The 27,634-nt window shown below is 37.2% G+C and overlaps 2 protein-coding genes across 9 annotated transcripts; one reads left to right on the top strand and one right to left on the bottom strand.

Annotated features, from left to right (window-relative positions):
* Positions 1-180: 180 nt before the first annotated feature.
* On the bottom strand, positions 181-6,320 carry LOC109070084 (polyadenylate-binding protein-interacting protein 2B-like). 3 transcript variants are annotated; one of them, XM_019086679.2, is made up of 5 exons: positions 6,091-6,320; positions 3,839-3,934; positions 1,999-2,159; positions 1,588-1,758; positions 181-894 (listed from the first exon to the last, which is right to left on the bottom strand). In XM_019086679.2, exons 3-5 carry the CDS (start codon positions 2,146-2,148, stop codon positions 838-840), a joined length of 378 nt encoding a protein of 125 aa, XP_018942224.1. In that variant the 5' UTR covers positions 2,149-2,159; positions 3,839-3,934; positions 6,091-6,320; the 3' UTR covers positions 181-837. The 3 variants fall into 3 exon arrangements, with proteins under 3 accessions (XP_018942224.1, XP_018942219.1, XP_042616780.1); XM_019086674.2 differs by lacking the exon at positions 3,839-3,934 and having other exon boundaries at positions 6,091-6,316; XM_042760846.1 differs by lacking the exons at positions 3,839-3,934; positions 6,091-6,320 and adding an exon at positions 5,784-5,981.
* On the top strand, positions 1,641-27,554 carry LOC109070073 (heat shock 70 kDa protein 12B-like). 6 transcript variants are annotated; one of them, XM_042760842.1, is made up of 14 exons: positions 11,567-12,009; positions 13,253-13,314; positions 13,871-13,942; positions 15,128-15,222; positions 16,881-17,005; positions 17,117-17,303; positions 18,229-18,333; positions 19,493-19,609; positions 21,057-21,234; positions 22,963-23,049; positions 24,078-24,182; positions 25,181-25,439; positions 25,529-25,632; positions 25,721-27,554. In XM_042760842.1, the coding sequence occupies exons 3-14, from the start codon at positions 13,897-13,899 to the stop codon at positions 26,386-26,388; spliced, it is 2,076 nt and encodes a 691-aa protein (XP_042616776.1). In that variant the 5' UTR covers positions 11,567-12,009; positions 13,253-13,314; positions 13,871-13,896; the 3' UTR covers positions 26,389-27,554. The 6 variants fall into 6 exon arrangements, with proteins under 6 accessions (XP_042616778.1, XP_042616776.1, XP_042616775.1 ...); XM_042760841.1 differs by having other exon boundaries at positions 13,253-13,402; XM_042760839.1 differs by lacking the exon at positions 11,567-12,009 and adding an exon at positions 12,016-13,100.
* The last annotated feature ends 80 nt before the right edge of the window (positions 27,555-27,634 follow it).

Genomic DNA, 27,634 nt, shown 5'->3' with positions numbered 1-27,634 from the left:
AAAATTATACATTAATATCCTGTAACAAAATGTTTTCATTCAAGAATTTTAAAAATGTAAGTTTGGATCGTGCAATTTAAGTCTAAATTCAAAAATGTGACAGTTAATTGGTTAATACAAAAAACTATTAGTACACATTTTACTGATAGATTTAGGATAAGAGCCAAACACAAGAAATGGTTCATTTGAGTACAAACTTTTCTTCTTTATTTGCCATTCTTCCATTTTTTAAATGAAATTCAGTCCTGCGTTTAACGAATGCAATTCAAAATCAAAAGTTGAATTCACGTGAATTCCCCAACACCCTTTCCTTAGCGTCTAACCCAAACCAAGGGGTTCACCCACCCCCAGTCATTTATGGCCACGCCCCTTGAAACGCAGGAATGTGAACAGATGCATTAAAACTTTCCTTTACAAAAGATCAATAACCAAAAGGAAAGAAAAGAAGAAAAAAAAACCTCAACAACAGGGGAGGGAAAGCAAAGACCTGATCAGGCACAAACTGTGAAACAATGAAAACTGACAAGAACAGCCCTTTCAGCAAGGGTAGGGGAACATAAAACAGCCTGGTAATGAATATGATATTAGCTAGTCGCAGCACCTCCTAGAGGTCATGTTTCAACTTAATACCCTTGGTTTATACATAACAGAAATATAAAGCTATAGACAATCAATCTCACCTCCCTCCCATCCAAAAAAAAAAAATAAATAAAAAATTGTATTCCTGCCCCATCAAAAATGTGTAGAAGAGCGCATTTATGTGACCATTCTAAACATGGGCACATCAGTCTCTGCATATACGATCCGATGTGTGACAGAGAAGGATAATGACGATCCCTAGTATTTCACCCCCGGCACAAACTCCTTGGCTTCAGGGTTTAAGATGCTCTTTTGCTGGGGGAAAAACAGAAGTAAAAATCAATTACAAGATATTTGACAAAATTGTGCTTACATTTAAGAAGATACAAGATTATATTTTTCCATTTTCCATACAACGAAAATCAATGGGCTTCAGTATTGTTTTGGACCCCAATAGAGTGCAACAGTGCCATTTCAAGTCATTGTTTATAAGCAACAAATTAAACCAACCAGCTACGAGGTAAATCCTAGCATTACAAAAACAAAAAGATGTTATATACTGCTTAGAAAGAGTGATCATGAGTAATATAGTTTTCAACCAGGAATTTCTGCTGTCAAATATGATTATTTAAAAATGTTTCAATAATGCAGGTTGATGGCTTCAACAAAAGCATATAACATCCATTAACAACTTTGTAGCTCACAGTAGCTCACAGTAGTTCTGTTTTTAAAGGTTTGTATGTTATTGCTAAAAATCAGTTGAACAAATGAATGAACTTTTTAGTTTTGTAACTCAACTGTTGCACTCTATGACTTTCGTTGTTTAAATAAAGACAGCTGAAACAGTCAAAATATCTACTTATGCATTTCACACAACAAAAAGTCTGGCAGGTTTGGAACATTGTGAGGGTGAGTAAATAATGAGAGTTTTCATTTTTGGGTGAATTATACTTTTAAGTTTGTTTTCCTATTTCATATACTGAATATCTACAAAGACTTCAAGCTTACCAAGATTTCCTCTGCATTGCCATCGTTGACAGAAAGTCCATTGAGCTGTTGCTGAATCTGTCCGACTGAGGGGAGGTCCCTCTCTGGAATGAACCAATCCTGATCCTCCTCATCCAACATCTCTTGGAAACAGCGCTCCAAAAACTCTTGCTCAAGCAATTCCTCCTCCACCTAGGATATAAACAAACAAGGTAAAACTTCCTGTCCAAGTAGATTAAAAACAAACACACACACATGTAAAACCTTAGATTTTACAATGCAGCATCTCAAGCGTCACAAAGCACAATCCAAAAATGGTCATAAAATTTAAAACTATGAACTGAACTGTGCTGAAAACACACACCTCAGCCATAAGTATAAAACCCATCCGATCAACTGCTGAGTTTGTGTTTTTTTGGTGTGTGTACAGACCTGCCGATTGTATTCCTCCTCGTTCTCCATCCACATGTACTCTGCAAAGGGGTTTGACTCATTCTCTGCATGCCCATTGGTTACTGGGTCCTTTCCCTCACTACCTGGAACTCCATCACCCGGCATCTTTCCTATGTCAGCCCCATTCATTTCTGCTGGCTCTAAAAAAGACAGAGTCAGACATACATTTTAGGGATTCACTAATATCATGTCTGATTTTGATAGCAATAAGAAATTATAAAATGTATACGCAGTGTATACTGAACTGTTTTTCATTCGCAACAACAACAAATCACAGAACATTTGTGGCTGTCTGGCTAATGTGTGTTAAGTTGGTGTATGAGAGATCAGAGACTTGAGGCTTAATAATAGCAGTGACATCACTGAAGGAAATGAGCTCATCTGTGAGTGATGACATGAGAAGATGAGCTACTGAAAACTGAGGGCGTTTAAAATCTGTGGTCTCTCTCTCTCTCTCTCTCACACACACACACACACACACACAAGCACACCTGACAGGTGATAGCAAACAGAGACCATACCTTAAACAATCACAACTTCACTGATATGAGGTTTCTTATATTACATTAATCTGCAATTCTGGACCCACTGTTATTTGTTTTGTAGTTTGCAATTCCCTTTTGTGGTTTAATCCATCAACATTTTGCAGCCTAAATCCTAGATTTAATAAATAAATAAATACATTATAATCACAATCTGCCACCTGTCCTGGTTCAGACAGACAGGAATACACTAGTTGTCAGACGTAGTGATCATGGCTGTACCGTGTATTTACAAATGACTGTACCATGGCAAAACAAATCAATGCAGTAATCGCTGATGTATGAACAAACTGTTACATAACAGTTAAACTGTTGCATAACAAATTAACAGTTACTAATAACCTCCTTTTATCAGGATGTTGCATTTTAAATAATTTTTCTAAAATCCAAATAAGCCTCACAGATCTTTATTGGAAAGGATTTAAACAATGTTTTCCCATGCTTGTTCAATGAACCATAAACAATTATTGCACATGCATCTGTGGATCAGTCCTTTAGACACTAAAAGTTAACAGTTGGTAAGCAATTTATGGCACGGTTACAATAACTTTGGAAAGTAAAAAGACCTTTCTACTCTCTTTCAGTTAAGTTTGTTTTGTGGAGAGATATAGACCAATTTAAAGTAAATGTCACAGTTACATCACTTGCAGCGGTGCGCGCATTGTGGTGGCAGAAAATCACTGGTAACAAGCAGAGGGAAACAGGTAAAATCCATGAAATAAGAGAAAAAATTTATTGTTGTGCCTTTAGATGACACAATGGGAATGCAAATCATTTATTTAGAATACTGTCGTCAAAGACGCCATTTGAAGCTAAACGCAGATGATTAAACAGACAGACTATGGATGAAAGCTGCTATGATTACCCTACTTTTAAAGCATAAATTTGATTTAAACAATAGGTCTACATAATATTCACATATGCGGTTTATAGGGGACATAGTGTATTGGCGCTACAGTTACAGCATGGAACAGCCTACTATTTAAACCTACAACATTTTACATAACATTTACCCATTTTCTTACAATTCTAACTTTTTTTCACAAATGCAAGCTTTTATCTTCTAGTTCGGACTTTATAACTTGATTTAACTGAACAATCTCAAAAAAAAAAAAAGACGTGTGTGAATATAAACTCATTAATCTGAGCCGAGAGTGCGAAAAAAGAATGATGAGTTGATTTTTTTTTTATCAGAATTGTGAGATATAATCCCTGAATTGCAAAAAAAAAAATAAAAAAAAAAAATTCAGATTTTTAAAATATAGACTCAAATTTACCTTTTTTATTCTTTTATCCCATGACTTCCATTGACTGTTACTTTAAATCTGTCATTTTCTGCCACCAGATAGGCTCCGCCCACAAAAACGTCATCACTGTTTGCAAACACAGAAATTGGTATATTCAGTTTTGCTTACTGTATGTACAGCACTCAAAATCTGTCAATTATGAGGTTCAAGCTTTGCTAGGATGCTACTTATGCAGTCCAGTCCCTGTCTGAGTTGCTCCTATCAGTTTTGTGGTCTGGAAGCCACTCAAATCCTGCGTTGTCCAATCAGGTATAAAAGTTGTTGTCTGTTTATGAAGATTTGATGGCTGAACTCGGGCTTCGACTGGACTTGATTATTGTGTCAAATGTGATAAAACTTCCTAGTTTTATGGACGTTGCCATCTTTCATATTACTTCAGCCAGTGTTGGTTACAGGTCAATTAAAATACGGGCTTGACTCCCGTTACGCGTTCATAAAGACAGTATGTGAGACGCTATTGTAGGCTGCTGTGTGAACAGGACATTTCGAGATTTACACCTGTAAGAAAATGCAGTTGTCAATCCCAGACATTGTACTGTGAAAGTAGACAGTGATAAGAAAAAAAAATTATAGGCAGGAAAAAGGAAAAACCAAGACCCTGCTGTTGGAGCCCATCCTCCCCAAAATGACACATGTGAAAACAAATAGATACAAACATACACACAGACATTAATTAGAAGAACAAATGTAATCCAGCCACACAGAGCATTTATCATGTTGAAAAACTAGACATTTCTTTTAACACTTAGTTTCGCTGTCAAAACTGTGCTGCAGTGCTTGTTAAAGATAGATAGATAGATAGATAGATAGATAGATAGATAGATAGATAGATAGATAGATAGATAGATAGATAGATAGATAGATAGATAGATAGATAGATAGATAGATAGATAGATAGATAGATAGATAGGACAGACAGACAGACAGACAGTTAAAAGAAAAACCTACTCTGTTATTTTCGCACTTTTGAATCTCAGCTTGCCCTCATTTTAAAATATGGGACAAGGCCTAATTCTAAGAATCTATGTATCATAGATAGCCCATTGTCATAAACACAGTTCACTAAAACTACAACGTCCTACTATGTACTGTTTTATGGCATTTTATTGCCCCTAAGCAATACAATGTTCAGAGGTATTAGGTCAAATAGTATAGAGAGTAGAAGTTTATCAGCCCACTTGTCAACACATCCAATAACAGATTCAAGGTTCCTCCCTCACACCTACAAGTAAAGCAGCTAGCTCTAGACAACTGGGTCGATGCGAGGAGCTGATAATGGAGGTGGTTACACAAGTTACATGTTCCCTTGAAACACTGATAATGAGCAGCGTGTGACGTACTGCAGAAAACCTCGAGCCTATGCAACACCCATAGACTGTATGCAACACCACTACTGCGTGTGTGTTTATAGAGACACCACTGTCAGCATATCAAAACAAGACTAAACACACAGTTAACCTTTCCTTCGAGACAAGCATTCTGATACTGAGGCACTGACTGATAAACAAAAAAAGAAAACAAATCCATTAGAATAAAAAAAGATCTCGATTAGTAGCGAAATGAGCACTTTCAGCATAATAAACGAGTTTAACATGAACGCAACAAAACGCTACGAAGTTCCACGACAACAACACAAACTGACTATCCTTGCACCGTTTCCTGCACGCGCTTTATAAATACTCTCAAGCCAATTATGTAATCCACTTCTGCAGTATTAGCTACCCCGAGAAAAGCTGGATAATTTAGAGGACAATCAAATAGCTCTCAGCAACGCGAGTATACGTTACCTCCATGGCAAGACAAAGCACGTAACAATGAGAGAGTTAACTGACCAAAAAGATCGTGTTGAGAATGCTATGACAGACAAGTGGGCCACAACCGACCCTGACATGACATTAGAGTTAAATTAAGTTACCTGTATATTTAGAGGAACTTCATACACAAATGCAAGTCGCAAAATAACGTCAAGTTAAACGTGTAACGTTAGGAGTAACGCCATTTAAATTTACGTAACGTTACAACCAAACAAGAATCCGTCTGCACGGCCATATTTGCTGTCGAAACCGCTTTTTACACATTAAGACCGCGTCCAGTCAATGACAGAGACACAGACGCAGTGAAGTCTGGCCGAGGCGTGCAAACACACACGCGCGCACACACATACATACAGCGAGAAAACAGTGCAAGCTAAAGACAGATCGAAAACCGTACAAATATCGTACCTGGCATTGCTGGCGTTTATAATGTCCGTCAGATCTCGTGGAAAGCTTCCGTCAACACTGTACGGAATGATTAATCCCTAATTTGTAAGGTAGTTGAGCTGAGATGAGATGGCTGACTGCCATTAGAGAAACACAACACATTACGAGCAAGATGGTCATGTGGTTCCTGTTTAAACAAACATGCATCAACCCTCCTCCCTCTGTGTTTATCTCTTTCAAACACAAACACATTCATAAAAATGCAGCCATTACATATGTAACCGATCCTCTGATCATTCGCCATATCTATGGCAATATGCACTAACAGTGTCTGGATCGGTTTAAAAACATACATGTTATCGTTTAAAAAAAAAAAAAAAAAAACAACAACCACCCTTTCCAGAACAATGTGTGAAAACACGCTAATAAATACTATTTAGGTTATTTGAATAAGGTGCAGGAAACAAATGCTTGAACGTAAACGGTTCCTTCGAGTAGTTTGTTTTCAAAGAACTGATTAAAAAACAATTCAGCTATCGTCGTTACGTAATTGCGTCATAGCCTGACTCCTGACACCCCAGCCTGAAATATGTACAGGCATGTATTGCGGTTTATTAAGTTTTTTTTTTATTATTTTTTATCAATTGTCTTATTAAAAAGCGTTTTTCCTTTTACCCTAAACAATAACAATAGCAATTGTTATTATTATTATTAATTATTATTATTATTAATATCAATTTATTATTATTTTATTCATTTATTTATTTATGCTAAAAAAGGTTTTTGCAAGTTAAAATAAAATCTTAGACCGATCGATATTTACTCGTAGTGATCAAACAATATTATAATCAAATCGTAAACATATGTCGGGAAACATCAAATGTTCTGTTTCTGCTCATTACGTATCATGAACGAATCATTTTGTGAACGGCTTCATTGAAAAGATTCGAAACAAAAACAAAAAAAGATTCATTCATTTAAGGGACATTGAAAACAAACATCGAGCGTCCTCACCGTCTCTCTCACAAACACAAACACACGCATAAGAAACTAATTTTCATTTTATTCAACCGAGTGTCTGATCATTTATTTAGGCCTAAGAAATATGCATAATGTTTCTCGGAATATATAGGCTAGTTTTAAAAGACGGTATGTCATTGTTTAAAAATTAAAGAACTGTTTGACTCGAGTTAGTGCAGAAAAACACAATGTTTGTGCATGCAAACAGATTTATTTGTTCTCAGCCATAATGCTTGCAAATTATCCCAATACAAAACGGAGTAATGTAAACCAAAACTGGTTTATAATGTGGTTTATGTTGCCCCATATATCTGTAATGTTTTAATAACTTTATATTCGCCAACTTACTTTTAGTCAAATCCTCCGTTGACCGACGGTAATAACTACATCAAACACACAGACCAGAGGAAATATTTCTACAGACAGAATTAGCCAGGACGTGGGCCAGTCTCCCAGTCTCTGATCGGATACTGATTTGTGAAAATGTGCGGACACACTGGGAAAGTTCTGACGGAGGAACCGTGTCCCTTTGTTTTGATGTTATCAATGTGCTGCGTAAATCACGAAATGTGCTCGTCACGTGACCACAGCTGATCACAGGCACAACTCTTTGATTAGAGATGTTTGCGTTTTGTGGCATTTTATGTCTTTGCGTTTTTATAAATAACGTTGTTTGCGAATTACAATGACACGTGGACTTATTGTAACCTTCACCATAACAATGATCGGGCCACATTTATTAACAGTTAGAAAATTTTACATTTAGGCTACATTTGCTGAGCTAGTTAAATTTTATTTTTTTAACATGCTTAAATGTTGCTCTTATTTCATGAAGTGCTACATTTTTCGATAACATTTGTTAGGGTTATTTTTTAAGCATGTATTTATCTTTCTTAGATTCGTAAGATGTGTGTCCAGCAGGTGGCGTAATAAAGCTGTTTATAATTATACCCTCTGTATTAAATGTTTAACGCATATATACATATTTCTGCTGGGGTAAAAATCTGGTAGTTGCATTAATGCTTTACGTTACATCAGTAATTGTGGTAAAATGTCACTTTCAGCCTTTCCAGAGACAAAATAGGGCACATGCTTACATGCAATAACGACACTAAAGGCTCTTTATGCTGAGCAGTCCTTAGTAGACTCTTTTACAGGCCTAGTACACAGGTGCATTTTATATTTGTTGTGTACTAGAAGTGAGACTTGCTGACAACTTAAACATGAAGCAGTTGTCTTCACCATTTCCAGTGATTTCTCATTATTCCGTCATTACTGAGATTGCTGGACCTGCTTGAACCAGTTAAACTCGCTGGATTCTATTGCATGTGTTTCAAAGCACTACTGCTCAGTACTGCTTTGTTGGAAGAAGGCCATGAAGTTTACATAGCTTAGTCATTTAATGGAGGTTTTAGTTTGCATTAAGAATCCTTACATTTAGACAAGTTTCTCATCGCACAAACATACTTCTCTGAAACTCTCACCAGCCCAAAAAACAATATGTTCACCAAATGCTGCTTCTCTCAGGGACTTGTTTCTATTGTAGTGCTTATTTCCTAACGATATCAAAGTATCATTATTTATGAAAACCACCCTAACACTGGGTTCGCGTGTCCCAAGGTCCTCCCAACGTGTGTGTGTGACTGAGGTCAGAGAGTGGACCCACCTTTTCCTCAAGTACAGACAACAGTCACAGGAAAGGCGAGGGTGGAAGGCATACACTCATGTGTACATAGTACTTGCACATGCATGGCATTTACGCATTCATGCTTTTAAAATTGTCTGGTCTGTAGATAAATAATAACATTTAAATGAGTAGCAGAACCAATAGGAGCAAATCTATCACTTAATTTAAAGGGAGAACAGGTGAAATGGCATTTCGTCATTCTAATTGCTAAAGAAATGTTGACACTTAACAAGGTTATAGGCAGCCCTTTTGAAAGCGGAAGGGTGTTGTATAAAAAAGGAAGCTTTAGGGCGTGTTCGTGATCAGAGCCAAAGCACTTCCTGGTTCAGTGTGCAGCACGAGTAGCTTAGTCGGGGGTTGTTCACTTCCTCTCAACTCACTTGGTTGCTTCCTGTCTGACCAAGAAAGCAATGTGTGGTCTGGAGTGTTTATTCACAGGCTGGCCAAAATATGCTGGAGTGGGTCGGCTGATATTTGTGAATGGATACTTCAAATTACAGACAAACATGGAACAGAGAACATGTGAGTGTCTCTGTCAGCAAAAAATGGGAAAAAGAAAAAGTAGGACTGTTGGCCTACTCTAATGATCGTTGTGAGACTGGCCTTGGTGGCTTAGGAAGTTAAATGCCATTAGTAATGTGTTCCAGACTCAGACAAATGAAATTGGAGAAAAAATTGAACTATATGGATCCATGGAACATTTTCTTGTGGGAATGGAAAAAAGGAGAGTATATGTAAGCACATTTGAGCAACCCTGTCCACCACCATTCAACTACAACCTAAGCTCCACTAAAATTGAAAGTATTTGAAGTTTTGGCAGCAGGAATCGTATATTTTGCTTAAGGTGTAGTATGCACTTTGTATGCATGTAGAAGGCCTGTTTGGGAAATCACACTATAATGAATAACTGCCACTATAATTAAGTATTTGATTTATAATATTAGTAATGGTGCTTGCTTTTACTTGTAGAAGTAAAAGGTATGAATAACCCCATACATTTATAAAGGACCTCATGCATTTACAATGAAAGTACTATACTTATGTAGATCTATATAGGTTATAGCAGGATATATATACCTTTCTATGTCTTATGTGTATATGCCCATGTTTGTTCATATGTTTACATGTAATGCGGTCCTGTGAGGCATGGCATTTCGTTCCTTTGTATGTTTCACATATGGCAGAATGACAATAAAGCTTACTTGACTTGTACATGACCGTGTACATAAATGATGCCTAAAAAATAAGAAACATGAAAAGAAAAACAGCACTTGTACATAAAAAAGGTTGGTTTACACAGACAATATATATATATCTCTTATCTCATATATATATATATATATATATATATATATATATATATATATATATATGTATATATATATAAGTATATATATATATATATATATATATATATATATATATATATATATATATATATGTATATATATATATATGTATATATATATATATATATATATATATATATATATATATATATATGTATATATATATATATGTATATATATGTGTATATATATATATACATATATATATACACACACACACACACACACACACACACACACACACACATACACAATCACACTATATATATATATATATAACATATAGACTACATAAACAGTAAAAGTAATAATAATAATAATAAATACTATGCAACCTATATAAACCTACACATAACCTAAATCCTTTACATAAATAATTTGCATAAAACTTAGACATACTTGGATTTACATGGTACAAACATAGTGCAGAGGTATAGAATACAGAGCAATAGCGCAAACAGGGACAGTGCAAGATGAAAGAAAAATATATAAAAATGTATAGTTTTATGTGGTATTTTATCTTATTTTTCCAGCTGTTCTGGTATCATGTAGTGTTAAGGTTTAGTAATATTTTTTGCTTTATTTTTTAATAGATTTATTTATTTATTTATTCATCTTTGTTTTAGTCTTAGCACTTTAACTTATTTTATTTTAGTTATTGCCAAGGCAGCCTTTCTAAGTTTCATTTAAGTTTATAAGTTCAAGTGCTTCATCTAATATTCATATTTTATATTAGTTCAGCTTTATTTCAATTAATGAAATTTCTTTAGGCCCAGTTGATATGAATACTGGTGTCATGTGCGTTACCCTGGTAATACTGTCTCTCTCAATAGTTTTTAATATAATACATTATATTTATTTATTTATTCTTTATTTTTACAATTCCAGGTTAGGTATTTGAACAAACCCCTAACCCAAAGTATCAAACATCTGTTTGTAACCTCTTACATATTTGTGCTAAAAGAGAGCCACTTATCAACTCCCTAAAACAACAGCATAATGCACCGCAGAATCAGGACCATGAAATCTGCGTGAGCACGTGTGCATTTCTTGTTAGAATAGTGGCCTTGAGTGTGCATTCAAGAACATTTACAATAAGCAGGTCAGCCTAATGGAATACAGATGAGCTGGATTCATATGAATGTGTTTGTATCATGTATAGATTTAAACATGTTGAGATGTTCTAGTTTATGAAAGTTTTGTTAGAGAGAGAAAAGGGAGTGGAGCAAGAAATGAAAGAGAGTGAAGAGAAGACCGGAAGGAAAGAAAAAAGAATGAGCTGGAAAAGAAGCTGAGAGAGAAGAATGAGTTGGATGCAGGGGGGCAGGAGGAAAAGAGGGGGACCAGGAGAAGGGGGGTCGGGGCAGGGGGTGGATGGATGACTTAATCAGTGCACGATTCCACTCCAAATACTCCCCACCCTCTCTCTCTCTCTCTCTCTCTCTCTCTCTCTCTCTCTCTCTCTCTCTCTCTCAGTTCAACAAACACACACAGATACACAGTGACTAAATCTGTGTCAGTATGAAGTCAAATCCCCCTCCCTTTCCTCCAGCACCACAGCAAACTTCATATCCAGTCCCTGTACATGTGTGTATGTGGCTCTCTCAACCATTCCTCCCTGACATTCCACAGCAGATGTGGGACTGAGTGCTGGGATACAGAAACAGTGAAAGTCACAGGAATATTCCTCGGATCTATGCATTTTTAAACTACTTTGGATCAAACCTTCAGTGCTTTTCTTCTTTCACACATTTGGCTGAAACTGTTGGGAAACAGCATCATTATACAGACTCTGCTACTGAAACATCTGATTTCTTTGGGGATTTTGGACTTGGGAACCAAGCAACCCCAGGCAGGGTACACTAGAACATCCTAAACAAAAGGGTGAGTACACATACTAAAACAGTGAAATATTTAATGGGACCAGCATCAAGTGCAGTGCTTTGTCTTCTGTGCTGATGATTGACAGGAGTGGGATTCATGAGGGCTTTAGGTGGCTTAAGGATGTTTTAGGGTGACATAAAAAGACAAATGGGATTTTAGTGGACAGTTTGAATGTATTTACCTGATGGACATTAAAATATGACTTTGCACATCCTTTAAAATGACTTTAATTGTAATGTAGTAGGAAAGGGGTGAGTATTTCATCATACTTGACCTTTTTCTGCAAATATTACTGTATCGCTGTGTCACAAGTAGCTCTTGGGTGGAAATTATAAGGAGGATTTTCCTAGAAAACTCTTTGAGGAAACAGGATGTGTGTGTTTGTGGTTTCAACAAACTGAGGCACAAGTTGAAATTATTTTTGGTGGCAGTCGACAATATGACAATATGTTTATTTTATTTCAAGTAATGAATATGTTTTTAAAACTATAGTTAACAATAATAACCCTGACTAGACAGCATTTACAGTGACTGGGGATATGGATTGTATATATTATATTTCTTCTTGAAACCATATGGAGAGGCAGTGATAATTCATTACCATCTGAAATCAATCAAGTTCAATGGGCTTTTTAAATTTGCAAGTCCGTTTATGTTTCTACCTTTTCTGCCAAAGCCACTAAATATTCACTTGCAGAAAGTGAAGTGCTGTGAAGTGCTCAAAATGTGGTACCATATTCTACTTTAGTGTAAGAACAGCACAGATATGAGCATCTGGAGAGTATATTTCAGTCAGATCCATTTACTAAACAAGCATTGTGGGAGGCCCTCACCTCTCCCTCTTCACCTTTTCTCTTTTTCCAAACCCATTTTTCTCTCCTGGGCAACATGCACACACACATGCTCCACACTCACACACATACACACACACGCACTGTCAAGGGAATGCTACTTTCCTCATATCCTACATCTACAAGCACTAAGAAAGTTTGAAGTTAACAGTGGAAGAAAAAGAAAATGGAAAAGAGTCCAAAGAAATGATTATGGCAAGAGAGATGGGGAAAATAGAAGGGAATGGAACACTTTGGAAGGTAGGGAGACATGAATTTCAAAAAGCACCACATTTTCATCGGATAAAAGAAATAACTGTAAATCCAATATTTTGTAACTTAACACAGAATTAAACTTGTAGTTTAACAAAATTAACTTAACACATTTCAGTGTTTATTGTGTTTCTCTCCAGATTCGGATCATTTGATCTGGAAAACAGAGCCCAACAAGAGCTTTGGGAAAGTTAAAATCAATGTGAGACGGCATGACTAATACATTATACACCCACAAGCATCATGTCATCACCTTGTTGGGATGACCTAATATGTTAATAGAGGAAGAGGTAAAAAAAATAAATAAATAAATAAATAAATAAAATAAAACATAAAATAGACATTTGGAACGATTTTAGAATATTTATTCTGAATGTGTAATATGTCTGTTCTGTATAGAGGTCAATGACAAAATCCTTTAAATTTGCTTCAGAACTTGTACATTCTTAGGCTGATGATACATGGGTCAACTTTTCGATCAGTCGGTCGTGGGCCATGTGTCTCACCTGGTTGCCCGTTGATGGCAACACTGCTCAAAGTTGCCCAGCAACATTGCTCAAAAAGGTGCCCTGTGTATCATCAGCCTAAATGCAATCTAAGATGTATTCGTGTTGATTTCCTATTTAAAAACATTTTCAAATTTAAAGTTTTCTTGAGTTTGAACCATTTGACAACATTTTTTTTTTTTCTATTTAAAACACACACACACACACACACACACACTATTTCACAGGTTATTGTTATTTATTCCCTCCTAGGCCGAAGAAGCCCTGTGACCTCTACAATGGCAGACGTCTTGCAGCTCAATACCAACAGTCTACAAGTGCCAGGTAACATTTCATTAAACTTATTCTTTGGGATTTGATACTGTAATTCAGACTTGAGAAAATTATATCTGTAGAATTTCAAATTTTCAAATTTATTAAGAGGATAAGCTCCTTGAGAATATCCCAAGGAACCTTGTAAATTCTAAAAGTTATTATATTTACATCTACTTCTACAGTATATAACCAGAATTTATATACAGAAGACATATAAAACAAAAAGCACAGATGTGGTCATCCACATGTATTTCCACAGATATTTTGCTGTAATTCCTGACTATTCCATCAACAATACTGGACAGGGGTGTGACCCTCTCTTATCTATGCTCTGCACTCTTGAGAATATCTGTACACGTCGATAACATTCCTGTCATACCCTTGAGTAAATTCCAGCCTTGTTTGAGTGTGTTCTCATTTGCAGGCACATTAAAGCGACCTTGGTGGAAGGGTCACTACAAGTTGATGAAGTATTTGTTGAAGTATTTGATGAAGTACATGTTAGGAATTATGGGATATTTGGAATTCTGCTCCAGAATTTCTTTGTCAGTGTTTGTACAGATATTAGACACCAAAAATCAAATTGTTTAAAGTGTTTAATGCTGAGTAGGACACATCATGACAGTGTTGTGAAGAACACTGAACACTCTTTTTAACTTCTAAGTCTTAAAGTTGGTATGAAATTAAAATTCACTATATCATCTATTTTCTAAATGCATGTTGTTGTTTTTTTTTACTTTGTCATTTTTAAATGCCATAACTTGATGTTACAGTGACATAAGTCTTCAGTTGACTGCAAGCTGACATTCAGATCTGCCTCCATTGTTAAGTGCAATGCCCATATCTCAAAATCCAATTTATATTCAATAGATAGAACCAAGTCCCTTTTCGATGACCCATTGTGCACGTCCCAAAAGAGAGGAAAAGATCTGTTGCTGCTTCTACTAATTTTTCCAATGAAAACCATCTGCTGGAAATTCTGAACTGGTAAACACATGCCAGTTGGGCTTAAATGCCCAGGCAACCAATATGGAATTTTCCAGAAATTCTTGATTTCTCTTAATAGCTCATCCACAATTAAGAGTCCTGAACTTGCATTTTCCAGTACAATACATGAGCAGCTTATTAAGCTAAAGACTTCTAGGATTTCTTCCTTTGTCTCTAATTCCTTCTCTTTCAACTTGTCTTCTTCAGGTGAAGATAGATCAGCCTCTACATCTCCATCTGGCTCTCCATCTCCTTCCAGAAATGAGTGCAGTATCACTCCTCTTACTCCCTCCCCCTCTCCAGTAAGATCTCAACAGACACGGTGCTCTACCATGCACCCTCTGTAGTGCTTTAAATGATAAACATTGTCCTCAGAACTGGATTTAATGCCAAATCAGATGCTTTAAACCACAGTAATGTTGAAAGAGGATGTGGTACCACCAGAAATATGCAGTTCTGCTTCTTTACTTTGCACTAAGTCAGTTGGTTTAAAGCAGCACTATCATTAGCTAATCCTCCAGTCAAATTGCACTGCAATCTGAGGCAGCACAAAAATGTTTTGTTTGAAAGCCAACTTACTCCTCACTTAAAGACAGTGTTGGGGAGTAAATAGTTATATGCAATGGCGTTACATCATTTAATTACAACATAAATGTAACTGTAATCAAATTACAGTTACTCAGAAAAAAAATGTCTAATTAAGTTACAGTTATTTATGAAACTATTAACGATTACAAAGTGGGTTACATCTGAATATTTTCTGTAAAAAGCTATGATACGTTGAATAATATGATTTTGTTGCTTTGTCTGTTTTTGATGTGCATGATGCCTCCTGCCATTTAAAGGCTGTTTAGTAAAGTGATGCTATTCTGATGCTTTTGACTGGTTCTCGTGTTTGAATTGGCAGCGCAGCATATCTGCCAAATACATCAATCCATATTTCCGCTGAAAACTTTAGGCTATAACCTGTTAAAGTAAAGCAATTGAAATAGTTACACTACTTATTACAATTTAAATAGAGTAACCTGTAATCTGTAACCTATTACATTTCCAAAGTAACGTTCCCAACAGTGCTTAAAGGTGAAGTGTGTCATTTCTGTGCAACTAGTGTCACAAAAGAGAATTGTAAAATTTCAAACAGGTTTCTCAAACATTCAACCGGTCTGCCACTGATTGGACAACACATAGTCCTGACTCAAACTCATGTCATTGGTTGAGCCAATAGCCCTGTCTCAGTGGTCTTTCACATGAAACGTGTTTTTGTATTCCACTGTGCTGCTTAGGAGTCATTCACACAGAATGCCATTTTGCATCCCAGTTCCCTCCTTTTACATTGTTTTTCTATTTAGATATGCAATGTACAGACGTGTTTCACTTTTGCGCTTGTGTATTTTGAAGTGTACTGCACACAACACAGCATTCACAAAATAAGGTGTTTGAGTTAAAGAATTTCAGCTTTTAAAAATGTGTTCAGCCTTTAAAAAGGACCTTGCTTTTCTTTCCCATTCCAGTGCTGTTTATCTTGCATTTTAAATGTCACCTTATTTTTTTGCGTTCCACTGTGCTACATTTACTTTGTGTCTTATGCGGCTTCTTGTGCATTACACAGTGTTCTAAAAAGCGCTAAAAGAAATTCAACTTTTAAAAAATGTATCATTGCAAGTTTTTTTTATTTTTTTACACTGTCCTACATCTCGCATTTTATACACAAAAATATATGTACAAATCAGCTTTACATGACTAAAATACTGATAGGACCATAACCTGAAAATAATGTAACACACAGGTGGTCAATGTAACACACAGGTCAGAGAAATGATCTAGAGACAAGAGAAGAAAGGGAGAAGGTGGGGTCAGCTACTCTCTGTACCAGGGAACATTTTTGTAAAGCCACCCCTTTGAAAAAGAGATAAGGCGATAGATTTATTTTCTTTCTGTCTACCTTGTTTTCCCTCTGTAGCGGACAGAGGTTAGACCGCGTGTGGCTCGTCCATTTTCTGTGGTTGTTGCTATAGATTTTGGTACCACCTCCAGTGGCTATGCATTCAGTTTCACGGAAGATCCTGAGACCATTCACATGATGAGGTATGACATCAGCACAAAAACATTGTCTAACCTGAAGTTATTATAACTCCCCCATCCATGTCTTCCCCTACATTTCTCCCAAGGTTTTTTTTTTTTTTTTTTTTTTTACAGACGTTGGGAGGGTGGTGACCCTGGTGTAGCCAATCAGAAGAGTCCAACCTGTCTGCTGCTGACCCCTGACCTCCGGTTCCACAGTTTTGGCTTTGCAGCTCGAGACAGCTATCATGACCTTGACCCTGAGGAAGCCAGGCACTGGCTCTACTTTGACAAATTTAAAATGAAAATCCATAGCACTAGTGTAAGCAGAGCATCTATTGTATTTTGACTGTTTTTGATATATATTTTTGTTCAGGTAGAGTAATTGCTCAGCTTGGAGGAATCAAGCATGGTTGTTAAAGGGATACTCCACCCCAAAATGAAAATTTCGTCATTAATCACTTTCCCCCATGTCATTCCAAACCCGTAAAAGCTTCGTTCGTCTTCGGAACACAATTTAAGATATTTTGGATGAAAACCAGGTGGCCTGTGACTGTCCCATAGACTGCCAAGTAAGTAACACTGTCCAGAAAAGTATAAAAGACATGTCAGAATAGTCCATCTGCCATCAGTGTTTCAACCATAACATTATGAAGCGACAAGAATACTTTTTGTAAGCGAAGAAAACAAAAATAATGACTTTATTCAACAATTCCTTTGTCAACAGTCTCCTCTGTGTCGTTCCTCTGTGTCCTGGCCAAAAGGGCCTTGTGGCGTGGCTGATACATAAGAACATACTCAGCATACAGTGATATGGAGAGACACAGAGGAGACTGTTGACAAAGGAATTGTTGAATAAAGTCGTTATTTTCTTTGCTTACAAAAAGTATTCTCGTCGCTTCATAACGTTACGGTTGAATCACTGATGGCACTGATATTCTGACAATGTCTTTCATACTTTTCTGGACCTTGACAGTGTAACTTACTTGGGACAGTCTCAAGCCTCCCAGTTTTCATCCAAAATATCTTAAATTGTGTTCCAAAGACGACCCAAGCTTTTAAGGGTTAGGAACAACATTGGGGTAAGTAATTAATGACAAAATTTTCATTTTGGGGTGGAGTATCCCTTTAAGGTATCACAACACTTATATATCTTCTTTCAGTCTGCAGCAGAGCATAAGGGGAGTGTTTTATTTATGTCACATCTCTGTAAGCATTTCTGCAGCAGACTATTTTATTTTCAATAGGATCTCACTATGGAGACAGAGCTGGAGTCTGTTAGTGGAAGAAGAGTTCCGGCTATTGAGGTGTTTGCTCACGCCTTGAGGTTCTTCAGAGAACATGTTCTAAAGGTGAACATAAACACACAAAACAGAAAAAGAAATAATTAAACATATTTACTCATGCAGTATATACAAACACACACATATAAATAAGACAATACATTTATATGTTATAATTATTTAACTTGTATATATATTTCATATTAGCTAGTTAACAATAGCACAAGTCAAGCACACCACCACGTACTGAAGTATGTTGCAAAGAGACTACCACTGTGTTGAAGAGTGCACAGCCATTACTTTTTAATTAAAACAACTTACAGTCTTACTGGTGTTTGGCCAATCACCATCCTAACCACAGGGCACAGGCTCTACTCTTCAGCACAATGGTAACTCTAAAAACTCAGACATTCCAGAAACCCCTTTTAAATTCCGAAAAAAATCAAACATTAAACACTAACTGAACTCCCCCTGAGCAAAAACCCATGAAATAACATTATATATATACTAGTTTTATATTAAATATAATCTTTTGCTCAGCAAGCTGGTTTAGATACAGCATACCAACAACCCTACACAGGACAAAAAGTTTGCATAATAAATTGATATTAATTATAGAATTTCTAATATTTATATATAGTATTTTAAGATATACAGTTTCTTTGTACTTGTACTTGACTTACTCAAGAATTATTTGGACATTTGTGAAACATTTTTAAAGTCTGTTTTTCTAGGTTATTCCTTTATTTATTTAGGCATTTGCTGCCTATTTTAGTTGTGCAACTTACATTTCCCTCCAGGGCCAGACTGAACATGAACAACCAGTAGCCTATAATGTAGAGCAGTAGTGTGCTGTGGCTTTGCTCCAGATCTTTCAGGATGCACTTTTCCTTCACTCAAACAAGAACACATCTAGTCTAGGTTAAGAGTGGGGGTTGGGGGAGGTGGAGGTTCTGAGCCAGTCTGTAGTCAGACTTAGCTGGACCCAAACCTTTTTCCTATTTCTTCCTGGAGCCCCTGAAGGCTTGTGGGAAAACATTAACATGGAGATTTCACCCGAACCTCTGGCCATGCATGAAGGTCATGAGTTTGACAGATCACTGTACTTTTTAGAGCGGAACAGAAATAAGGGATATTAATACCTAATAGACGTATGAAAATGTTATCTGTGGAATGTAGTTTAGATAAGAGTAGGAAAAGTATTAATATCTGTGTGTGTGTTTTTCAGGAGGTGAAGGACCAGTCTTCCTCTGTGCTGGAAGGTAATGAAGTACGGTGGGTCATCACTGTTCCTGCAGTGTGGCGGCAGCCAGCCAAGCAGTTCATGCGAGAAGCTGCATATTTGGTAATGTTGGATAACTGATCCGAGAAATATGAAAAATTACACATTTAAATACAAACACTTTCTTTTTCTTGCTCTTTCTCTTTCTCTCTTTTTTTCTGTCATGCAGACATATAAAAAAATCCATACTCCCACATTGAACATAATGTCCTGTAGCCCCCCAGTGAAGTTCAGGAAATGTGTGTATATGAAAAAGAATGCAAAAGTCACTGCACACATACAGTAAAAGGGAATGTTGAAAGACTTTTGTATGAGTGTGAGAGGTATAGTGTGCCAAGAGGGGACTATAACCTGATATCCATCACATACGTGTGTGTTTGCCTTTGTAAAATGTACTGTACTACGGAGTTGTACATTTTCCTATAAGCAAAACACTAAGAAATCAATCACACAGATTATTTTTGGCACAATATGTACATCTCAGGCCATACAACAATCAACAGTGCAGGAATTTTCATTAAAGAATAAAATACTGTTGATTCAATCACTAACAGCTGCTCAGCGTCTGAGACCACTGAAATCTCCATTCATTATACCCAAAACAGCCAACAGCTCTACATATTAAACAGGCTCATGTCAGAACAGTATTCGTTCTAGTAGCCTCAGATCTTTATTTCTCTCTACCTTACTAGAGGTAAGGCAGATTGAGGTTAATTTTCTCTATGCAGTGTCACAGAGGTTAAACAACGCATGAGGCCAGCACACAAACACAGGAAACCACGCCTGTCCTGCCAAGCAAGAGAGGGGGAACGAGGCAGCTCACCGTCTCCCATTATAACTCCATGAACCACTGGGGCAGTTTCACAGTGTGCAGATACCCTTTCTTCTGTAACTTTGGTTACCTTGCTACCAGTTGTGCTCATTGTTCTCATGTTTTATGAAAAAATGCAAGCAGTACTTCATACTAAAAATTGGCAGTTGATGCTAGGGTGTAGTGGGTGGGTGCAAGGATGTTGCTGTACAGGTGTTAAAATGTTCTGGGTGGTTTCTAGGGTATTGCTAAGGTGTTTAATAACGGTCCCAAGTCAAAAGAACCCAAAAGTGTGTGAATCCGCTTTTATTTGTCCAGACAGAAGGTGAAAATAGGTGTCTTCATGAGGACTCACTGAATCATTCACTTGCCCAATTTATTCAAAACACTAATTTATTCAGAAAATAAACAGTGTGACTGTCAGTATGAGTGAGTCATTGAATTGCTCACTTAACCAGTTCATTCAAAACACTGATTCATTCAGGAATCAAAAAAGTGTCTGTCTGTCTGTCTGTCTGTCTGTCTGTCTGTCTGTATGAGCGTATCATCAAATCATTCAATCAACTGACTTGTTCAAAACACTGATTCATTCAGGAATACACACCCTTGGAAACACTTGATACTGAACTATTGATTAATGTATGTTACTCAATATTAATTAAAACCCTATAAGACTCATGTTTTTTTATTCTATGGTAGGCAGGTTTGGTGACTCCAGATTCTCCTGATCAGCTCCTCATTGCTCTCGAACCAGAGGCTGCATCTCTCTACTGCAGGAAGCTTCATCTACACCAGGTCATTGACCTCAGTCAACGACCAATAATCAATGGTTTAGATGTGGAGGGGTCCCACCCTTTTGATTCCAGTTTTAGGCAAGGTAAGAATTTTTTTTTTTTTTTTTTCTATTTCTGAACTGATTAGCATTATAGAAAATCACTAGCTCTTAGATTGATCCTGGGAAGGAATCCAGATCTCTTGCTTTGAGTGTATAATGTTTCTCTATAAACATTAAATGGGAACCATGCTCAAAGCATGGGGTAAACAGGATCGTTTTTCATCCCTTGAAAATAGAGTACTGTTTTTGTTTTCTGTGTGTATGTGTGAGTTTATGCATGGAGGATGGCTAGATCCGGGCCAAACTGATTCAGAACCAAGTGGGTCTTAGTGAGTATGACAGCATGTGGTTTGGGTTAAAATAGAAAGAGAAAGAGAGATGACATTTTCTTTAAGGTTAGAATGTCCCCTGAGGTCACTTAAAAAAAAAAAAACTTTTTGAAGGCACTGTGTTTCTTATCAGGGCTTGACAAAAGATAAAATGGTAATCTTTTACAAACATTCTTTTCATATTTATATACAGCAAAAACAAAGTACTGTAGATGTGACCATTCATTCCTACTTTTACACAAACAACATATACTTACACTCATACACACACATTTCACATCATAATTGGAACAAGGTGGTGCAGACCACGAGCTCACCCTCCTCTTGACTGCTTACACTAGTTTCACTGGATGATTTCTTTTGTTCTTTCATTCTTTCTTGCATTTATGCTTGCTTTCTTATTCTGAAGTATTTGAGAATATGTATGTTCCAAAATTTAGTCTTCAAAACATATTTTACATCTGGACAACATTTACTGGCACAGGAAATCAAGGGACACAAACATACACTCCAGCTTCGGCACCTTTATCTCCCAAGGGATTTTTTTTGGAGTTCTTTTCTTTTCTTTTCTTTGCTTTGCTTTGCACTTAACTGACTTTTTTTCTTCTATTTTATATGAAGGTGAACAACGTTTCTGGATTTTTTTTTTTTTTACCATGCCTTTTCTTTGCTGCTTTTTATGTTTTGATTGTATTGATTTATTTGACACATGCAAAAACTTGCCCACAATTGAGTCTATAATTGTCTTTCCTCTCATCTATATTAAGACATTGGACCCATTATTTATCCATCTCTGTTGTATCAAATCACATGGGTTTTAGAGTAATTAAAGTTTTATCTCTGTCTTTGTCTTGTTTCAAATGCTGTTTCATATTGTAATGGGTTCCAGATTGTCCCAAAAGTGTGGTTGAGTTTGCTATTCTCTGTGTGTTTGGTGCAAGTTGTGGGAATGTAAGGCAGCATGTCCTCCAGTGTTCACAGACTGTACCTGAAAACAAACAAACAAAAGTAATGTATACCATAAAAAGAGTTCCTCCGGAAACATAGCATCCAGCATAGCGTTAGTAACCCCAAAAGTGAAGCAGAGATTATTCTTAGTTTAGCAGGTCATTATTCAATAAAAGCACCCGCTATAAAACTACAACCATGAAACAAGCCTGTTTTATTAAGTATAAGAGCAATACTAAAAGTAAATTCTGCTCACATATCAAAGATCATGTTTTATAAACAAAGGCTTTAGGTTCATTAAATCAGGGTCTGTTTAGCAGGCTGCTTTATTATTGAACCAGGTAACTGCAATCTCTCCCCTTTTCTCTCTCTCTCTCTCTCTCTCTCTCTCTCTCTCTCTCTGAGTTTATTGGCTCTAATGTGATAAGGTTTTAATTAAAGCTGCCCATGTGTGAGTGATTCACAGAATAAAGGAGGCCAATCTGTCTTTCAGCCCGCGAGCAGCTCCGCAGAGCCAGGCATAGCCGAACCTTTCTGGTGGAGAGTGGTACTGGAGAATTGTGGTCTGAGATGCAGACAGGTAAGAGATGGAGACACACTCATCTAACTATCAAACATACAACAGACTTCTATACATATTCAGCTAAATTCTATGGATAGTAATTTTGTTCTCAGATATAGTATGTTTAAAACAGACATCTTGATGCCTGTAGTCCATATAGAGTGTCGAACAAATTCAACATGAAGATGCTTTAATAAAGACACATGAATATCTTTTTTTATTTGTGATATTGTCAAAATTTCAAACAGGCATGCAAAACTGAAAAATCAAAACAATACTTTCCAAAATAATAATTTCCGGAGTATTGTTTATATTTCACGTTAGATAAAATCCTCTTATCTTGAAATAAGATTTCCCCCATCACACTTTCTTGTTCCTTATGTGCATATCATATTGGTTATTTGACTCTAATTGCTCTTCATATGTGTAAGAGACCCTCATTATAGAACAATCATTGGTATGTTATTCCCAGCTGCACAGTCTGAGCGCATGGCTGCAGTGTGTGTGTGTCTGTATGTGTGTGTGTGTGTGTGTGTGTGTGTGTGTGCAGTGCTCTCTGTATGACTGGCACAATGACAAGGTGCAGGGTCAAAATAATCAGATCTTTAGCTCCAGATGTTTCCTGGAGAGAGAGGGATCGAGAGGGAGAGTTTATTGCAGTCGAACACACAATACTGAAAATACAGATCTCCTTTGCTTACTCAGTCTCTTGCATTTCTTAATGGTTCACACATGTTTTTCGACACACAAAGAGGAGGCCATTTATTACACCACTGTAAACAAACAAGAAACACACTTTCCTCTCTCTACTCCTGTGTAGTTGAGTAAAGTCAGTTGGCAGGAGCCAAGCTAAGCCACTCTTATCTCAGACTGTATCATAAATGTCTGAAGGCTGTTTGGGAGAAGATCTTCCTGACTGCAGCAGGTCAGAGAGAGAGAAGAACAAGGTTGTTATTTAAACAAGTCTTGTTGTTTCAAAAATCTGGTAACAGTTGCTAAACAGGAAACAGATTACTAGCTATGGTTAACTGTGTGTATTCTCAAAGGTGACCGGTACATTGTGGCAGACTGTGGTGGTGGGACAGTGGATCTGACGGTGCATCAGATTGAGCAGCCACAGGGCACTCTGAAGGAGCTTTACAAAGCCTCAGGTCAGTTGAGAACCAAATCTAACTCCTTCACACACATACAGTACAACTTTCTCCCTGCCAATAAGAAAGACTTTCACTTCACAGATCTTCAAGACGAGTGAAATAATGCACGGCTGAAGTAAACAGTTATGAATGATCAAGTTCAATTTAATACATGATTTTCCCAAGTAGGACATGTTCCTAGTTAAACTGCCATTTCAAAATAATCCTGTCCTCCACCAAGCACACAATTTGGTGACATAATGCCACATAGAACGTCAGGTTTGGTATGATTTGTTTGTGTGGGATTGGCAAAAAGACACATCAAGGGTGCATGTAAACACCCATTTGAAATCTAAGATCTTAAGTGTGGGGGTCCCTACAGTCTTGTGCACTTCACAGACATGCCCACACCATGATCATCTAAAATCCACAAGTATGCATCAAGTTTGGGACAACAAACGTACCATCAGCCGATCAGATTCTACAGGTTTAGGGCAGGGTTGTTCAGTCCTGCTTCCAGGAGGGTCACCTTCTAGCAGAGTTTGGCTCCAGCCCTGATTGAACACACGTGGACCAGCTAATCGATGTTTTCAGAATCACTAGAAACTTCCAAGATGGTGTGTTGCAGCTAATCATATAAGTGGCCCTCCAGGGTCAGGATTGGACACCTCTTGTTTAGGGAAAATGTTATGCTTTGCGCTCTGGTGGGTCAAACAATATTCTTATCAGTCTATCGCTTCCCCTTGATTTTAGGGATAGTTAATGGTTAGAGTTGGTGTCCGAGTTTAGACTTGTTTTTTTTTTTTTTTCAAGAGCTGTTGATCCAGGAGCATATACTAATAGGCAAAATCATGATTACCATAGATGGAATGGAATCAAAACTGGTCAGTTTTGGTTATTTCACTTCTGAGGGTGAAGGCTGTCCTGATTGGTCACAGTTATTCCAAAGGATTTAGTTTAGGACCTGAAGCAAACTGAGGTGAGCTAAATGGTACATATACATGTTTCAATTTCAGGGGGTCCTTATGGAGCAGTAGGTGTGGATCTTGCCTTTGAGGCCATGTTGTGTCAGATTTTTGGGGCTGACTTCATTGAGAGTTTCAAAGCTAAACGTCCAGCAGCTTGGGTAGACCTTACCATTGCATTTGAAGCCCGAAAGCGCACAGCAGCTCCTGGCCGGGCCAACTCATTAAACATCTCCCTGCCCTTTTCCTTTATCGACTTCTACAAGCGACACCGGGGGCAGAGTGTGGAGACTGCCCTGCGCAAGAGCAAGTACGTCTGACTCACTGAGGGCTTTATTTGCTAAATTATGTCTTTGAAAGTGTGAGCATGTCTCTAATAATGTGTCATGTTTTTGTCAGTATGAATTTTATAAAGTGGTCATCTCAAGGGATGCTGAGGCTGTCTGCGGAAGCCATGAATCAGCTTTTCCAGCCGACCATCAACAACATCATAAAGCATGTTGGTAAGACACATTGTCTCTCAAACAAACACTAAACCGTGGATCGGTGGTAAATTCTCTAAAGTCTTATCGATCCCTCTTACTCTAACAGAGAACCTGATGCAGAAGGAGGAAGTAAAGGATGTGCGTTTTCTCTTCTTGGTTGGAGGATTTGCAGAGTCACCCATGCTTCAGCGTGCGGCACAGAATGCACTAGGGCGGAACTGCCGTATCATAATTCCACATGACGTAGGTCTAACCATCCTGAAGGGTGCAGTCCTGTTTGGTCTAGACCCCACTGTTGTCCGTGTACGCCGTTGCCCATTAACTTACGGTGTTGGGGTTTTGAACCGCTTTGTGGAAGGCCGACACCCTCGTGATAAGCTTCTCATCAAAGATGGTCGAGAATGGTGCACTGACATCCTGGACCGCTTTGTAAGTGTTGATCAATCGGTCGCCTTGGGAGAGGTGGTGAGGCGGAGCTACACTCCAGCAAGAATGGGACAAAGGAAGATCATCATCAACATCTACTGCAGCGACACTGATGACATAACCTACATTACCGACCCCGGGGTGAGGAAGTGTGGTGCCATCACACTAGATCTGCTTGAGTCAGGGGCAGTGGCAGCTAGCGCTGGTGATAACGACAAAGGATCAGCAATTGAACGCAGGGAGATTCGCACGACAATGCAGTTTGGAGACACTGAGATCAAAGTCACAGCTGTGGATGTGGCAACCGGCCAACTGGTGCGGGCATCAATTGACTTCCTGTCCAACTGATGCTATTGTGCTGTTTCTGGAGAGAACTGGAATGCGAATGTGATGCACATTTAACGACAGTTAATCTCATCAATTAATGGCTTAAATAATAGCTTTGAAGATCTGGATATCCAAGGTTTGCTGATATAAAAGCTGGAAGGCTGAACGATAAACTGGAGCGTTACTGGGATTCCCATTTTATTCTCTCTGAATAGCTCTGAGGACTGTCTCCTGTACTAAGTGTACTGTAAGCTTTGAAAAAGAAAGATTTTAAATTATAAGAAATGAGGAAAAAATTAACTACATCTTTGGACGGGAATTTCATTTACATTATCAAATAATCGTACATTTTTGCCATAAGGTTTGTAAATGCGTATCCTATTAGTTTATTAACAGAGGAACTAGTTTCAGTTCAGTTACTCCTTGTGGCGATCCACACATTTGCAGTGAGTAGGCATTATATTCCTTCTAAGTTTGCAGACACTTAGTATTTAAATTGATTTATCAATTAAAGCCACTTTATTTTTTTAAACATTATAACTATACATAAATCGTTTAAAAAAAAATTCAAAGACAAAATCTTGACACATCTTTAGTTTTAAATTATGGTTGGAGGAAGGTTAATAGAGAAATACATTTCATATTTTCTGATTTCCTACATAGGTACAAAACAGGTAGTTACATTATGAAATGCAATTTGTAAACTTTTTTTTTTTTTTTGCCTGGTTGTAATTGTAGTTTTACTTATTTGCTCCTCAAAGAATCTGATTGAGGCATTTAAGTTTGTTCTTTTTTTATATGTAGGCACAATTAAAATAACTAAAGCTTATGAACACTACCTCTCAAGACTTTAAATTATACCAGGTCTAAAATCGCAGTTATTCTAACATTAATCTTTTGAACGATTAGTCTTTCATCTGTCTTGTATAAGCAATATTGTTGTCTTTTTATCTATCCAGGAGCTAAGAGAACAGTTGTTATTTTTATAAGAAACCTGGTTCAAGGATGTTGGTAATATTACTATTAAATATGCTGGACATCAGTCTGACAGGGGAATCAAGCTAGGGGTTAAATCACATCACACTGTTGGCATATAGTCCTTAAAGTCAGATTTTAGTTTAATACATACTATGAAACTGTTTGTTTACTAAATCACAATGCATTAAAATAAAGGATATTTTTCTTTACCTGTTAAAATGTAAAATTTCAATTCTAATGTCTAATATATACAGTCTCTTACCACTCATGACTAAAAGGTTAAATCACA

This window comes from Cyprinus carpio, chromosome A7, assembly GCF_018340385.1.
Source record: "Cyprinus carpio isolate SPL01 chromosome A7, ASM1834038v1, whole genome shotgun sequence".
In the NCBI taxonomy this organism is placed as follows: domain Eukaryota; kingdom Metazoa; phylum Chordata; class Actinopteri; order Cypriniformes; family Cyprinidae; genus Cyprinus; species Cyprinus carpio.
The sequence above is the reverse complement of the archived record's forward strand: the minus strand, read 5'-3'. Positions and strand labels throughout refer to the sequence as shown.